Genomic DNA, 18,543 nt, shown 5'->3' on the forward strand with positions numbered 1-18,543 from the left:
GCCTTTCCATCGTTTGTCAATCAATTATGAAGGGAAACATTATTTGCGAACAAATTTCTGTGTGGAGTTAAAGCCCCATCTGCGGTAGTAACTACCGCACTCTAGTGGGCGGAGCTTATACAAGTGATCTGACAGGTCAATATGACGTCATGATAACACATAGATTTCATTGGTTAATGCGTAAACGGGTGACGTCATGTAAACACCCACCCACGTGGGTCGTTTGACAACAAGGATGTAAGTTTTAATGGTAATATAAATATCTACCAAACGATTCCAAGACTTTTCAACAAACGCGTACGTCTTTGGTTTCAAAACCTACCTGCCATGTCGTCTTCACATCTTCATAAAATGATACAGTGGAATATCCACGATTTATCCAACACAGTCCAACACACAAATTATATTTCTATAGATCTCTGGACGAGAACGAAATACGTTTGTCGTGATGCATATGAGCAGTGTAAATGAACAAGAAACATAATATGTGTTGGGGCACCAATCGTTATCCTGTGATGTACGGTATATCTGCAGTTTATAAATAGCATTTCTCACAATATATACGGCAATCGGTGATTTCAACAATGTTTTTCTTCGTTGTGTTCATCTTGCCTCATCTGGAATCTGGATGACAACGATCGTGTAGAAAACCCTGGTAATGGTCAAACATATTTTCAAGTGATAAAAGTAGTTTTTTGTCGTTTCCGTGACATTCTTTCATTGCCAAGTAGATCTAGCAATGTATTTTGGCAAAGTCACACTTGTCCGATGAAGCCCTTATGCTGAAGTAACTCGATCCGTGAAACTTGGCGGGTCCCAGTGACCCACATCCCTGTTGATTGGCATGCCAAGTGTCATTTGCATAAGGCCATCCATATTGTTTGTATGTGTTTCTCTCCTCAAGCCTAAACTAACCAGAGAGCGGGCGGACGAAATAAAATATATTACTTATAAAAAAATCTCTTTCAATAATTGTGTAAGTTATTTTATGACATTTAAAAAAAGTGTTTAACACTTGGTACTATGAATTAAGTTATGATGTAGATCGATTCGCTTTGCTTCGGAAACGAATTTTTAATAAACAACGGAACAAAGATAAAGTTAACCTGGTTCTTTTATGACGGTGCAATGGTAAATCTAGTAGTATTTCTTTTATTAGATCAGTGCGCAATTTTCCACAGCGTCAGCAAAATTGAGACACGAAGACATATTATTTCACGTCGGAATGGAGATATAAATAATAAAATACGGACAGCCTCACAGACTTCGAAACGATGTTCAGATAAATATTAGTTCACATTAATTCTGTCATGTGAAAATGGGTTTTAACATTATTTTCATCAAGCTTACATTCAGGTCGCTGGCTACTTCGGCATTAACACATGTTTTGTCTCGAGGCTCAAAGCAACAATGTTTCTCTCAGATACATTTTTCTCTCCATTCATGACGAACATCTGTCAAAATTTCAATGCCTCAACAATCTTCCTGGGCAGTTGAATTCAACAATGTAATACACACGGCCTCATTCACGGCGTCATCGCAAAAATTCCTTCCAAATACCCACCACGTGTTCAGGGTTACGACCTTTGGATAAATTAATAAATTAATTTGCATTTTTAGAAAATATTTTTTTTCGTGAATATTATTATTAAAAACTATCCTGTACATGGTACTTTTGGATTGCACTGCGTATTTCTTTTATTACTTTCTAAAAAAAATTGTTTTCCCCTTTCTGACCACGCGATCTCCTAGCAACCACGCCCCATGAGCGCATCGAGTTGCTGCTTACAACTGTCAAGAACTTTGCAATTTCGCTTGTCTTCAATATGAGCAACAAAACATTTTCATGTGAAGCCTAATTTGACGAAGATTTGTTCGAGATATTCAGGGAGCCTTTGGTCATTTCGATTATGACATTGGTGACTTTATCGTGGAGAAAGTTCCAATTCAAGATGACATCATTCCGATTCACAACTCGAATCGACAAGATGGCGCCTCTCTTCCCGCCCTTGCAAGTGCAACAGAAACTTTGATAAATTCAGTGCCGATTCTTGGGATTAGTGAATCAATGTGACAGCTAGATTTCATTGTGGAACCAGATGAAGCCGAATATGTATGTTCACACTTCTTTTGTCAACCATGCGTGACACGGCACAGGCAATCGCAGTTAGGGAATGGTGCGGCCACCATGTTGCAGAAATTCGTGGATTTGAACACATTGCTTCTGGACTGAGCTAAATAAACGAAGTGTTTGGAGACATCGTAGATACTTGGACTTGAAGAAACGTAATTAAACGTTGCAGCAGATGAAGGATTTGTGTGGACAAAACGGGAAAGGGATCCCAGATTGTATTTCAAAACTTGTGCGCGAAGTGTATCCAAATACCCCGAACAAACATATACATGGGACAAGTGTGGATCTAATGATCAAACTCAGTTTTGTGTGTGAAAATTCTGTGAAAGAAAAGGAAATTCATAATTAAAGTTGTCTTGGAATATAATTATGTATTGGAGTTTTCGTTTATCGTAAGTACAATATTATCTGGATACGCCTTCTGTAGGTCAAAAAATCAAGTATATTTCGTTACTTATTTACCAGTTGCTTATGTGCATTGTTATGTTGATACACGTGACATATTCATCTATTGTAGTCAAGCTGAGAAATATTGGCGGAACTTCTGGTGCTTCAAATTAGGCCCCTTCCTAAACACTAGTTGAAAATCTGTGTAATAATTTAAGTTTTATGAATATAAACTGATTATTGTGTGGCACAAATCTAACTGTTGAATGCAAATGACCAAAACTAAACAAATATCTGTAATTTTCGGATTGAACTGAAAGAATCGCGTCGTCAATTTCGTATTTAAGTATCGTTACGGTTACATTAACCGAAATTGATGTTCTGCTGCTGTTCTGCCGTAAAAATATGCAACACAATTCCCTTTGACCACAAATGCATTGAATGTGTCACATGTACATCTGACCATGTGCTTTGGTATTTATAGCGCTAACGTAAATAAGCTCCGCCCACTGTGATCGATGCAGACGCCAAACACGATCGATTCGATTTTTTATGATATAACTACAGAAAATTTATTGACTTATATCTTAATATGGAGCCATTTATTGTATCCATGGTTTGTCATTCAAGTTGATACGAAGTTTGACGGTCAATGGTGATCATGTTCCCGTATGGTTTTCAAAAAACCTCTCCCGACACTCGGTTGTGTTTACATTGTCAGTCATTGTTCGAAACTGAAACACCGCCACCTTGCGGGCTATTTATAGTCAGGGTGGGGCTTTAAGGTTAAACGGTACAAGTTACAACAAAACTTGTGGTATTTTCTTTTTCCACTATACCAGAACACAGCAAACATATTGCAATAAGTATCGCTTGAGAAGTGTAGTGCAGTATACAGTGGAGTGCAGAACACCATGCAGTTCTACCCATGTGACCATCTCTGCCCATAAAGACTGCAGCACCTTAGACACAGCCACCACGCCCTCTCCAGGACCAGCACTTACATATAGATGGAGGAAGCGCAGTATCCTCTTGTGTGTGAGGATGTAGATGGCATTCCCTGTGTTCTTGTCCACCACAGGTAGACGGTGGACATGGTTCTCTATCAGCGTCTTCACGGCCGTGTACAAGCTTGCGTCGGGGTCGATGCACACAAACGGCTTCTGCTTGTCTCGTAGCACCTCTGCAACAATCACAGACAGGATGCTGTTAAATGTTATCAATACTAATAAGATGCTAGTGCAAACAAAGAAACACTTTCCCAATTAAAGCTGTGACAAGAGCAACTAGTATTTGCCTGATGATCCCTAGTCTTGATATAAATACACAGACACCAGTACAATTTACTTAAGGCCAACCTCGTTCTATTCCATTGGTAACAGGATTATTTTAATAGGGACCTGTAGTTGGATATTGATAAAAAGAATCACATTGGGCATGAAAGCATATTTTACAAATTGATAAAGTTAAACTGTTATATTTAGGCATTCTTATTACACACTGCGTGCGTGCGTGCGTGCGTGTCTCCAATTAGAGAATTTTTACTAACAATTGCTTTAGACTTGGGCCCAATATCGGCCTCTGAGCAGGTATACACCACCTATATACACCACCAATGCTAAGTCTCTATACACCAATGCTATGTCTCTATACACCAATGCTAAGTCTCTATACATATCACCACCAATGCTAAGTCTCTATTCACCAATGCTATGTCTGTATACACTAATGCTAAGTCTCTATACACTAATGCTAAGTCTCTATACACGAATGCTAAGTCTCTATTCACCAATGCAATGTCTCTATACACCAATGCTATGTCTCTTTACGCCAATGCTAAGTCTCTATACATAACACCACCAATGCTAAGTGTCTATTCACCAATGCAATGTCTCTATACACTAATGCTATGTCTGTATACACTAATGCTATGTCTGTATACACTAATGCTATGTCTGTATACACTAATGCTAAGTCTCTATACACCAATGCTAAGTCTCTATACACCAATGCTAAGTCTCTTTACACTAATGCTAAGTCTCTATACACTAATGCTATGTCTCTATACACCAATGCTATGTCTGTATACACTAATGCTAAGTCTCTATACACCAATGTTAAGTCTCTATACACCAATGCTAAGTCTCTATACACCAATGCAATGTCTCTATACACCAATGCTAAGTCTCTATACACTAATGCTAAGTCTCTATTCAGACCAATGCTAAGTCTCTATGCGCCAATGCTAAGTCTCTATACACCAATGCTAAGTCTCTATACACTAATGCTAAGTCTCTATTCAGACCAATGCTTTGTCTCTATACGCCAATGCTAAGTCTCTATACGCCAATGCTAAGTCTCTATTCACCAATGCTAAGTCTCTATGCGCCAATGCTATGTCTGTATACACTACTGCTAAGTCTCTATTTTTAGACCAATGCAATGTCTCTGTACGCCAATGCTAAGTCTCTATACATAACACCACCAATGCAATGTCTCTATACACCAATGCAATGTCTCTATACACCAATGCTATGTCTCTATACACTAATGCTAAGTCTATATACACTGATGCTATGTCTCTATACACCACCAATGCTTTGTCTCTACACACCATTGCTAAGTCTTTATACACTAATGCTATGTCTCTATACACTAATGCTAAGTCTTTATACAGACCAATGCTATGTCTCTATACACTAATGCTAAGTCTCTATACACTAATGCTATGTCTCTATACACCACCAATGCTTTGTCTCTACACACCATTGCTAAGTCTTTATACACTAATGCTATGTCTCTATACACTAATGCTAAGTCTCTATTCAGACCAATGCTTTGTCTCTATGCGCCAATGCTAAGTCTCTATACACCAATGCTAAGTCTCTATACACTAATGCTAAGTCTCTATTCAGACCAATGCTTTGTCTCTATACGCCAATGCTAAGTCTCTATACGCCAATGCTAAGTCTCTATTCACCAATGCTAAGTCTCTATACGCCAATGCTATGTCTGTATATACTACTGCTAAGTCTCTATTTTTAGACCAATGCAATGTCTCTATACGCCAATGCTAAGTCTCTATACATAACACCACCAATGCAATGTCTCTATACACCAATGCAATGTCTCTATACACCAATGCTATGTCTCTATACACTAATGCTAAGTCTATATACACTGATGCTATGTCTCTATACACCACCAATGCTTTGTCTCTACACACCATTGCTAAGTCTTTATACACTAATGCTATGTCTCTATACACTAATGCTAAGTCTTTATACACACCATTGCTAAGTCTCTATACACTAATGCTATGTCTCTATACACTAATGCTATGTCTCTATACACTAATGCTAAGTCTCTATACACTAATGCTATGTCTCTATACACCATTGCTAAGTCTTTATACACTAATGCTATGTCTCTATACACTAATGCTAAGTCTCTATACAGACCAATGCTATGTCTCTATACACTAATGCTAAGTCTCTATACAGACCAATGCTATGTCTGTATATACTAATGCTATGTCTCTATACACTAATGCTAAGTCTCTATACACTGATGCTATGTCTCTATACACCACCAATGCTATGTCTCTATACACCATTGCTAAGTCTTTATACACTAATGCTATGTCTCTATACACTAATGCTAAGTCTCTGTACAGACCAATGCTATGTCTCTATACACTAATGCTAAGTCTCTATACAGACCAAAGCTATGTCTCTATACACCACCAATGCTATGTCTCTATACACTAATGCTTAGTCTCTATACACTAATGCTAAGTCTCTATATACTAATGCTATGTCTCTATACACTAATGCTAAGTCTCTATACACTGATGCTAAGTCTCTATACACTGATGCTATGTCTCTATACACCACCAATGCTATGTCTCTATACACCATTGCTAAGTCTTTATACACTAATGCTATGTCTCTATACACTAATGCTAAGTCTCTGTACAGACCAATGCTATGTCTCTATACACTAATGCTAAGTCTCTATACAGACCAAAGCTATGTCTCTATACACCACCAATGCTATGTCTCTATACACTAATGCTTAGTCTCTATACACTAATGCTAAGTCTCTATATACTAATGCTATGTCTCTATACACTAATGCTAAGTCTCTATACACTGATGCTAAGTCTCTATACACCAATGCTATGTCTCTATACCCTAATGCTAAGTCTCTATACAATACTATCCCTGGAAAAGGAGCTGTTTGTAACATAATGACAGTTGAAAACTCGACCCTGCTCATGTACTGAGTGGCCAACAGTATACAACACACAATCCCTATCTCAGCATTATCTTTTGTATGCCAGCTGCTGCCCTTTCAAAACCACTACAATATGATAATGAGTCTCTCCAAGATGTCCATATAAGGCTACATATAGGAGTTTCAAGGTGAGGTGGAATCGGATCCTGTCAGTGACGATACCACATTCCCATACAAAATGTCTGTGTTATCTTTAATCCTTTAAAAAAGCAGACAAAGACAGAGTGGTGATTATTGATCTCTACAACATACCTCATCTACAATGGCTATACAGTGTCAGTTTAAAATGACTGCCTCACAGCCTATGACATCCAGGAAGCCACTGCTGAAGTTACAGTCTTGCAGCATTCAACATTAACAAACGTATCCGTGTAACTAATGACTTTCTAAAAGTTTCCCTCACTAAACGTGTGTTTACTCAAGGAAAAACAAACTGCAGATAGTTTTTCCGAAAGAATCATAACGTTGATTCATGTCTGCTAATGTCTGTACTTTTGTGTTCCTCTACATATTTCTACTTCATAGACCATGAGACTATAAATAAAAAATAAACAAATCTCTGTTAATCTTTGCCTGAATACTCAGTTTACAAGCAACCTTTCTATGTCACTATCTTGTTTATGCATTCCAACTTGACAACTTACCTCTCCATGTCTCGATCTTGTGATCTTCCAACTCATCCATCCGCACCTGCAAGATTACAATAACAGACTGTCAACACAATAGTTCCTGGAGTATAAAATCAGTTATACACCTGCACATGGCAAGATAAAAGAAACAGGCATGAAATATGAGTTAGGCCAGAATACTAATTTAATACATTGTTTACTTGCTTCTTTAATGCTGCACACAGCAACATTCTAGCTGGCAGTCTGTGAGTCTGGACCAGACAATCCATTGATTGACATCATGAGCCTCAAGCCACCCAATCAGATGTGATACCATATCATAAGGCCTTCTTGGACTCGGAATATAAATAGCAAGCAATGATATACAGCTATTCTGACACCATCGCAAACACTTCTATTTATCAGGCATAAAGGATTATCAACAACAAAGATGCCACCTGTCATTCAGCAGTTCATGGCAATCACCTGATCTATTACCCACAAAGACAGAGCTGGGGCATGATCATGAAGTAAAAACATGTGAGTTTATCGTTTAGATTTTAGTTTAGGTTTAGGTTTAGGTTTATTTGTTGTTTTACGCGGCACTCAGCAATATTCCACCTATATGATTCAGCAATATTCCACCTATATGATGGTGGTCTGTAGATAATCGAGTCTGGACCAGACAATCTAGTGACTGATATCAGTATCGATCCACGCAATTGGGATCGATGACAAGCTTCAACCAAGTCAGCGAACCTGACCACCCGATCCCGTTATTTGGCCCTTACGACAAGCAAAGTTGTCTTTTACGGCAAGCATGGGTTGCTGAAGACCTATTCTACCACGGATTTTCACGGGTCGTGAGTGAGCTGGGTGTATTGCTGCTTAGAGCATTATTTCAGTTATATGAGGGTGAGTCTGCCTAATGTTTGAGGCAAGTCAGAGTTATGCAGGTCTTCAACCTTTCCCACTTTGAGGATTCCCATGAGCACAAGTATGGCCCTTACAAACCAGAAAACAAAATCAAGGCCAATCTGGGATTAGAACCCACTGTCTAAGGGACATAATTCTACAAATATGCCATGGATGATGACTGGATCACATGTACAAGGTACCTTTCTTACTCGCAATCACCGAGGGGTATCAAACTAAAAGTAATAACATCTTGCTTTGCTAAAATCGTCTTACACTGTGTTCATTTGAGTCAACAACAAAGAAGGCAGTCGCCCATCAGCCATGTTAGGACAATCACCTGAGGTGAGGTGAGGTTTAATAGCGCTAGTCCCTGAGATACCATCCTGCAGTTTAACATGAATACCGGACTCAGACAAAGTACACTGACTCTGAGCCGACCAGTCCTCGTTTTAGCCCCTTAATGCCGAGTGCCAGGCAGGGTAGCTAAAAGTACCATTTCTTTAACAGTTTGGTATGACAAGGCCGAGGATCGAACCCAGACCTTCTTCTCTATCACTAGACCAATGAGGTCACAATAATGAGTGAAACATAAGTTTTATACTTCATAGGTGTATTTCTAAAGTAAATCCTTCTGTTCGTGAAGGCAGCATACAGCCCTAGGCACATTATCAGCAAAGTTCAGGTGTTGTTTAAAGGTTGAAGTTTCATCAAGCAACGGCTGGCAGCCACATAGGATGATGGACACCTGTTCAGCTGTTTTCACCTTGGATCAGCAACGTCTACTTATATAACCTTCAAGTTGTCACTGGCTACATCACCTGGGGGGCTGTGTCAAACATTCACATGTTATTTCTTTATTACTCATGGTCGTAATTGTGATTTCATTGTCACTCTTTCTGACAGTTATTGCAACTAACTTTTGATATGGTTTCTTTTTCAAAATAGGCATCACTAAACAGCTTTTGTTTTAGATGATATTAACTTAAAAACATAGTTTAATTCAATGCAAATGAGTGAGTATGGTTTAACGCCACTTTTAGCAATATTACAGCAATATCACAGCAGAGGACAGCAGAAATGTTCTTTACACATTGTTCCCATTGGGCAATCAAAGCCAGGTCTTCAACGTGACAAGCCAACACTTTAACTAATAGATACCCAACCACTCCAATGCAACTGAACAAGATAATCGAAAAAAATGAGGTTAATTGGTTCTCTATTATGGCTTTCGGCCTTGACAAAACAGGTGGTTTGCTATTACTGTTATTCAATCAGGATCAATAAATCACAATAGGAAATACATATGAGCCAGCCTCAGCATGGAACCCTATCTACCTGTTTACGTCTTGCATTAACGCAATCAGTAAATAAAGCACAACAGCAGCGAAACACAATAAACGAACGGACGGAAACGTGTACAATAACTTCATGTAGAGTGATGTGACCCTCTCGAACAGCAACACATGACCAGACCCAGCATACGATACATGTTCATCCCGTGTACTGGATGGTGTATCAGCAGCCGAGGCTGGGGTAACAAACGAACCTCACGTCTAATGTTGTTTTCATGGGGATCGTAAATGTGTCTACATCCATCTTTAAATGTCAGCACAATGGAAATCTATTGCCATGGTTACAGACAAATTCAAATAGCCTCTAACAGACCTTTGATAGTTGTGCGAGAGCTGATTTACTGTAGTTGGTGAAGCGGATATTCAGGAGAATTATTGATACAGGCCTCAGTAGGGCAGTAAACAGGGACCAGCCAAAGATAGATAGATAGATATAGAGAGAGAGAGAGAGAGAGAGAGAGAGAGAGAGAGAATTAAAAGAATGAATAAGTCTGCGAGTTAGGATTAACACCGCTTTGAACACTTTTCCATATTAACATCACGGCACATCTACCTGACGTGGGAGGAAGGCTCAAAGTGATGCAGGTCTTAGACAGTAACAACAACAGAAACCAACAAGCCAGAAATGGTGCTAGCAAACGAATAATCATAATCTGGGCGAACGTGGGATTCAAACCCACGTTATTAGGATTCTGGAACAGCTAAGGGACACAATTCATCACAGTAAATTCTGGTGTTTTAGATGACTGGGCTGTCTGTGTCCTCTCCCATTTCATCAAGATATAAATAATTATGATAAATCACTTAATAATTAATGATGCATTACACATATCAAGTAATGCTATACTTGCACAGCTTTCAATTCAAATTTTCAAAGGCTTCTGTCTTCTCAACTCCAAGTAATAAACCAACTCAGCTTGATGATAAAATCTCCATACAATGCTACTTACTACAGAACCACAGATTTACCACAAAGAAATACAAATAATCTACATTATTTTATAACTGTCCACAAGTAATATTCTTCTACTTCATTCTAACCCACACATTTGGCCTTAAAACACCAAGTCTTGTTCCGACAAGCGGGATGGTTTTCATCCATCTGAAAGAGGGAACATCTATTTGGATATTGATTCTGCCATTCCATGTGAAGTAAAGGCGCCATACTGAAGGAACGCAAATCAATCCCCTTGCTCAGCACATCATCAAACCTTGGTCCAGAAGTGACTGGACAAAAGGTCAACTGCTTGTACTTTGAAGTTCTGTAATTCCCTTGATGGACCACTCATCTTTTAAGCCCGTCTTCATACAGTGTGCTGTTAAGAGATTCTGCCTACGGTTGATCTAATTCAATTTAGAGATTACCCAAATTGTACCATGTCTAAAACAACTGATGCTCTCACCAAATGCACACAGAACCAAAAAGCAATATTGTTGTCACAGATGTCAATGTGTTCAGAGTTGCCCCATTTATAGGTTCTTGTCTGGTGGAAATTGTTGGAGGACCATTACCAGCACCTATCAGAAAATACATCAGCTGTTTAGGACGCAAGTGTCATCATATTCAATTTAAAACTTCCACTATACAGCTTCACTGGTCTGCTCTGAGCGTCAACTCACCATGGGGACATAGGTTAGACAAGGCCCCTAGAACTCAATTACTGGTACAAGATGACTTAAGTGGATTGGCTGGTCAGGCTCTGTAACTTTGCTGATTGCATGTCATACACCGACAGGGTGACAAGATGCTCATGACATCAATCACTGGCTGGTCTTGATCAGACTCAATTGTTTCAAGGCCTCTGTGAAAGAGTGAGTGAGTGAGTGAGTATGTTTTACGCCGCTTTTAGCAATATTCCAGCAATATCACGGCGGGAGACACCAGAAATGGGCTTCACACATTGTACCCATGTCGGGAATTGAACCCGGGTCTTCGGCGTGACGAGCGAACGCTTTAACCACTAGGCTACCCGTCCGCCCCCCTCTGTGAAAAAGCTGGAATATGGAAGGTGTGTTTAAAGAGCCCCCACCTCCCATTTTTTTGCTAACATTTTTTCATTATCTCCCCTCCCAAATCTCAACCCCCTTCCCTTTAAAAAATAACCAGTCCCTGATCCCAAAGTCCCCTGAAATAAGACTTGCAGGATCACGCAAGCTTCCATCTAAGATGCAAGTCTTCCTCTGACATTTTCCTTCCGACACTAGCAGGAAGTAGCCACAGTGTAACATTTGCTGATTGATAGTGCAGTGCTTGTAGCCCACGTAATCTCACACCAGATGGGCTTACCTTATCTCTCGGCTTCCCCACAATTCAAGGCAATTACTCCACTGACAATAAAGCAATTGTTTCCTGTTTGTTTTTTTAACTAGTATCAGTAATGAAACAGGGCAACAGCGAGTCAACAACGCATTAATAAGTACAAATCACTAAAAAACATTTTAGGTTAATTTTCTAGCACTAATATTGAATGCCTTGCTTATGGATGCATAAGTAAACCCAGGTACATGTATGTCCATCTCTCCTTGCTTTGAGTGAGTTGGGTTTAACACTGCTTTTAGCAGTATTCCAGTTATATTGCAGCTTGTCAGCTTGATGTGAAAGGAATGCCCGAAGTGATGCAGGTCTCAGACGTTTACCACTCTGCACTGAGTGTAATGTTGACAAACCTAGAACATATTTGGGGTGAACTGATTCAAACCCACGATCATAGGTTTCTGGCATGCCCATGGGCTAACTCTGCACAGCGAATGGCGAATTGCGGCACCTTTGAGGACTGGACCATCCATGTGCCATCTCATCTCGGTCAACTGATAGTAAGCCACTTACGAATGTCATTTTCGTCAAATAGCAACCTTCATGAAAATTACAATGACAATTTTCAGCAAGCCTGATCATCACCTTGTCCAATCCATTTATTTCTGTCTGCCCAGCTGAATGTGGGGCCATCACCATGCATCAGACTTGGACACCTTCTACTGAGAAGGTAAAATGATGTCTGGGAGAGCCTCACAGACAATCAGGACTTCTACTTTTAGAAGCTTCAGATAGAAGGCTACACATGTCCTTCTGTGATAAACACCCTCCAAAATACATCATTATCTATTCTGCTGCATTCTCTGGTTGGAAACACGTCCACTCCCAGGGTTTTGGCTAGACACAAAATATTGCATACAAATTAAAATTGGACGTAAATATTTTACAATTTGAATCCTGGGAGACACAAAAAAAGTAGGACTGTTGGAATAATTCAATGTATTTCATATAACTGACATTCCTGTTCTTGTAAAAAATATATGCAAAGTTCAGAGCGTCTGCAAATGTTTCTTGGCATGTGCAATATGATATATGAGTAAAATTCTTGGTAATAAAGTTAAGTGCTACATGTTGCCAACCTGCCACCTCAATGTTCATGCCTTCGTCCTTAAAACTTAGTACTGTAAATGCTGTATAAAGACCTGTTTTAACCCAGATCTTCATGGGTCCACCCACCTAACTGACCAATCTGTAAGTAATCTTTACATGCAGCTGCTATACAAGACATGACATGACAGTCTATACTTTCTTGTGTCTGTTGTCGCAAGAGCTACTAACAAGACTGGGTGGTCAGATTCAATGGTTAGGTTGATGCATGTCATCGTATCCAAATTGCATGGAGCAAACACTGGATTGTCTGGTCCAGACTCAATTATTTACATACTGTCATCATATAACTAGAATATTGCTGAGTAGGCATTAAACAAACAAATTAATAAATAAAAATGTTTTCTTACAGAAAGGGATTTTTTCCTGGAATTATTATCATTTCTTTTTTTAAATTTTATCGCTGTTTGAACAAAGTGTTTTCCCTTCTGCTCAATCTAAAAACAAATAGCTGCATTTGGCTTTAATAACCACAACCTTTGTCAATTTTCTTATTATGGCGATTACAGTAGCCCTATTAGTGCCCTGGACTGACACAAGATAGACTAAGGTTAATCACGGATCTACCAACATGTCTGTACACTCCCGACTGATATAATCTTATCACTTTTCAGAAATAATGAGGATGAAGGACACAGAAAATAATATTTGGGGTAAAACCTAGGTGTGAATGCTATGAGAATGTGAATGAGTACTGTGTATTGTAGCCAAAAGACCTAGGACTCAGCCACGGTCAAGTTAGGTCCGACTTCTTTTTTAAATTTGGTTTAGGACTAATACATTGAAAAGCGAAAAAAATATTTAAAAAACCCAAACTGATTTACTTTCGCTATCAATTCAAATAAATAATTATAACCTTTTAAAAAACTATCTTAAAAACACAACAAATCTTGATGAATTGTGACACATCTGTAAATATAACAGAACAGACTCGAAACTAGCCTTGCTGAACCCACACACTTTTTTCCCCCCATTTTTCTGAGTACTTTCTCAAGAAATCAATGTTTTTATTTTTTTATCTGCTCGACATACTGACCCTAATTTTGGGGCCCCCAAGTCTGCAAACCAAGCAAAGGAAATAGTCTGGCCTTAAGTCTCAAGACATTTTAGGTATACATTTCTTTCACATTTGAATATTGTACCACCAAAATACTGCAGTTAATATTCACATTTTCTAAAGAAAACGTCCATTGATAGAAACATGAAAAAGCAATAACTTGGCAGTTTGTGCCTCCATGACCTAGTTTCTCACTACTCAATGCTATGTGATCATCAACTAACCATCATTAAACCTTAAATATAGAAAAGATATTACCAACCCATATTTTTCCTAAAAAAAACCTGATCCTGTTGACCTATATAGACTGGATAATTATACCAAGATACAATAACCGGATTTCTTTAAAACCAGAATGACATGGGGTTTTTTTATAGTACAGCTTTCGAGCCAGGGCACAAACGCACTACAAACTCGATGACGGCTGAAGCCCATCAGACCAGCTTGTAACACCTGACCCATCTGATAGCAGCTCTGCTATTTCCGTCTCCAATCCATATCTAATAAGATAGGCACAATCAATCGTGGAACTCACAAAACTTCTTCAACTTAAGTCATTACACATCCTTGTAGTCATGGGCGCTGAGTAGGTTACGGCTGTTTCTACATCCCATCAATCAGTGCAGGTGGGCTATAGCTAGCTATATATAACAGTCCTACATAAACAAGACAAGACACAACACTGTCACATGTCACAGTGTCTGGTGCATGTGTCCTCAATAAAGTAATACATCATATCCCCTGCTGCTACAAATGCTAATGAGAAAGTGAGTTTGGTTAATGTCACTTTGAACAGTATTTCAGTTATATGACAGCATGTCAGCTTGATGTGGGAGAAAGAGCATGAACTGATGAATACCGTAGCTACATACCACTTTGCTGAAACACACAAACATGTGCTGACAAACCTAGAAACATAATTGGGGCATGGTCATGGGCGTGGGTGTGGGCGTGGTCATGGGCGTGGTAATGGGCGCGTGCGTGTGTGCAGTGCTTGTTTGTTGTTTGACGCCGACCTCAGCAATATTCCAGCAATATGACGGAAAATAAAAGTGTGTTCTTTAAAGTGGGATGGGGGAGAGAACCTGGATTCAGCCCAATGATCATAGGTCTCTGAAGAAATATGTGCCTGGGCGTTTAACTGAGGAAATACGGTATGTGCTGACTGTGCACTCTGTCACTAGCTTCCTCCTACCTACACAGGGCTTATGTCTGTATCTGTGGCCAGCGGTAATCCCTATAGATGTAGACCTACATACAAGATGGCACCACTGGCAGACATATATCCTGTCCTCGCTGACCACACTGTCCTCACCGCTGCCAGGACAGATAGCAGCTAATCGCACCGACACGGCTTCCTGAATCAGTCTGGCAGGTATTAAAGTGTCAGAACTAATTCACAAACTGACAGAGTGAATTAGCCAGCGAAGAAACCTGAAACCTGCACACCAAGAAGATAAAGGTGATAATAGGAAGCAGAACCAACTTCCTGGAGGGAGAATCAATGCCTCATTTGATAGCTAATGAGGATCGACAGTTGTGCTTGTAGCACTTCAACAGCCACATGTCCAGGCCTATTAAAGATGTTTTGCAAAGAGAGACACGTTCGCAATAATTCACAATAAAAGTACACTATACACATTACATCGATGACCTGCACTGAGAAAGATGTGAGCCCATGTTCAGAATTACTGTGTAAGTAGCCTCTCAAAAACACCTCTCCCTGAGGACAGGCCTTCCTAACAACAGTGCTAGCAATCTGTGTCATGGCCATGCTTTCTTTTCTCCTTGTTGAACTGTTCAAAGTCTTATCTATTGGCAACAAGAACTTATATGTCTGCATAATATATGGTAGCAGTGACCTCTTTTTCTTTGTATCTGGATGAGAGGCTTGTTGCTCAGAACTTTCATCAAGGAGAAACTGTGTTTGAAGTGCAAGCAGAGACACTTGATAACTTGGGTCAATCCGGAGCACTCAGGTGTTGCCGAGTCGCATCTTTCTGAACCTGACACAATTTTTATTAGTAGAATATGCATACAGGCAGTGATTGATTGTTTGTTTGTTGTTTAATAACACATGCAGCAATATACAAGCTATATGTCAGCAGTCTGTAGATAATCGAGGCTGGACTAGACAATCCAGTGATATCATGAGCATTGATCAACACAATTGGGATATGATGAAATGCATCCACCAAGTCAGCGAGCCTGACCATCCGATCCTGTTAGTCGCCCCTTATGAGAAGCATAGTTGCCTTTTACGGCAAGCATGGCTTGCTGAAGACCTATTTTAACCCGGAAGACCTATTCTAACCATGGAAATACAACAATTGCACCACTCCGCTACCCCCTTGAGTACATACACCTTGGAAATTCTACTGAGAAAATCCACAGATTCACAATCTCACCCTTCTATGGAAAAAGGGATGAACAAAGCATTGTCTACACTGGGTAACTATCAGCAACTGATTGTCACCAGGTACATCCAGGTGTTCCAACCGAGGGAATGAATGGTTTAACATCGCTGTTAGCAACATTCCTGCCAGACCACGGAGGGTCACACCAAGACTGGTCATTACACACAGCTCCATGTAGGGTATCAAACCTCAGTCTCATGCATGACAAGCACACACCTTAACCACTTGGCTACCCCCCTGATGTTTGTGGAGTGAGTATGGCTGTATGCCGCTTTTAGCAATATTCCAGCAATAGAACAGAAGGGGAAAACCCGAAAAGGGCTCCACAGATAGTACCCATAGGGGTGAGGTGAGGTGAGGTGAGGTGAGGTGAGGTGAGATTAAACATTGCATTCAAGATTATTGCACTTACATAGTGATGTGTGTGCGTATGTGTGCGTGCGTACACTAGTCCAGACAACTGCCGATTTTATAGCGCTTGCTCAGTTAGACACCATGCTGCAGTTCAACATCAATACCCAACGCAGACACAGTATACTGACTCCAACCTCATTCTTTTAGCCCCTTAATGCTGAGCGTCATCTCGTACCATCTTTTGGTATGACGTGGCCAGGGATTAAACCCTGGACCTTCCCCTCTCCGGGCAGATGCTCTCCCACTATACCCATAGGGACCAAACCCTGGCTATCAGAGCGACAAGCAAATGAATTTACAACTAACCTACACCAGGAATCAATTGAGGAGAGGGAGAGAGGGTACGACTATTGACCTATGCCACATGATTTTCAAACTAAACCCTGGGTGTGTTCTTCACAAGAATAAATCGGAACTGGCAGTAAATATGTACCTGAGGTTTAAAGTTTGGCTACAAATTGCGTTGGGATTCTGAGTCCTGGAAGTGAGCATGTCTGGGAGAAAGGAAGGCTGGACCTTCAGGAGAGCCAGACCAGTAATCAATAGATAAATCAATTGAAGACAGCACCTGGAAGCATCTTCCAGAGTCTCCTATGCTGGCCTCAACATCACCACACTGGTCCTCAAAGGGAAAGTGCCACTGAGGCTCCAATAGTTTGGACCCACTCAACCATACACAATAACTGGTATGGACTAAGTAATCCTTAGCTTGCATCACTGGCTTTATAAAGAGCCCAAATGTCTGATATTAAATATTGATTGTAACTTAATGGAAGCAATAAATGTGTTGCTTTTTGCAAAAGAAAATCCTACGTTTCAGTGGTACTTTGATTTTTGGAATCAAACGGACTGCTACAGCACTTATTTTAAAGATATTTTCATGAAATTATCATTTAAAACATATGAAAATAATGCCACTCTACCAGCCTTAAAAAAAAGATAGAGATAATCTGTAACCCTAAGTCTAGTATATCTGTACGTGCCACACTGCAGTTTTACAAACACACAATATATCACTTGTAAACCCTCCTCTCATATCAACCCAACTGACCAAAAAAACAACTATCTGTGTGTTATTGAAATACTTGTCTATATTGCCAAGTGAAAGTTTAAAAAATTTGAACTGTGATCCTGGATCTGCCTGTGAGATGTTTTCACCATGTTTATATGTACTGTAGCACACTATCAGACAGGTTCAGTCCCACAGCTGACAAGATGGGAATAAATGAACATGTTATACTGCAGTGTAAAAAACACTGGGTGGAACTCTTAAGAAAAGATGAAGGCGGAGCATTAGCTATATCGTACAATTATATATTCACAGGCAACAAAAACCTCAAAACATGCAGCTAGTTTCTAAGCGAGCTCTCTTCATCATTTCTTGAACAGCAGCGCAAGTGTCTAGCCTAAACCTCTTCAGCAAACAATCAGCAAACTGCCACTCTTCACTTCAATTGTCTTCTATCCCAGCCATTCCAGCTCAATTATCGTTTCCCTTTGATCAATGAAAGCAGTGAAACAATTCAATGTGCAGCT

The 18,543-nt window shown here is 39.8% G+C and overlaps 1 protein-coding gene across 13 annotated transcripts in view; it reads right to left on the reverse strand.

The window, feature by feature from the left end:
- LOC139465037 (5'-AMP-activated protein kinase subunit gamma-1-like) overlaps window positions 1–18,543 on the reverse strand; it is a 391,629-nt gene that overhangs the window by 8,302 nt on the left and 364,784 nt on the right. For all 13 annotated transcript variants that reach the window (XM_071246715.1, XM_071246718.1, XM_071246712.1 and 10 more), the window contains 2 exons: window positions 7,465–7,510; window positions 3,526–3,704 (listed from right to left, as the gene is read on the reverse strand). In XM_071246715.1, coding sequence (XP_071102816.1) covers window positions 3,526–3,704; window positions 7,465–7,510 — 225 coding nt within the window. The remainder of the gene's footprint in view (window positions 1–3,525; window positions 3,705–7,464; window positions 7,511–18,543) is intronic.

The sequence above is a fragment of the Haliotis cracherodii genome, unplaced genomic scaffold (assembly GCF_022045235.1).
Source record: "Haliotis cracherodii isolate W230 unplaced genomic scaffold, xgHalCrac1.p SCAF_17, whole genome shotgun sequence".
In the NCBI taxonomy this organism is placed as follows: Eukaryota; Metazoa; Mollusca; class Gastropoda; order Lepetellida; family Haliotidae; genus Haliotis; species Haliotis cracherodii.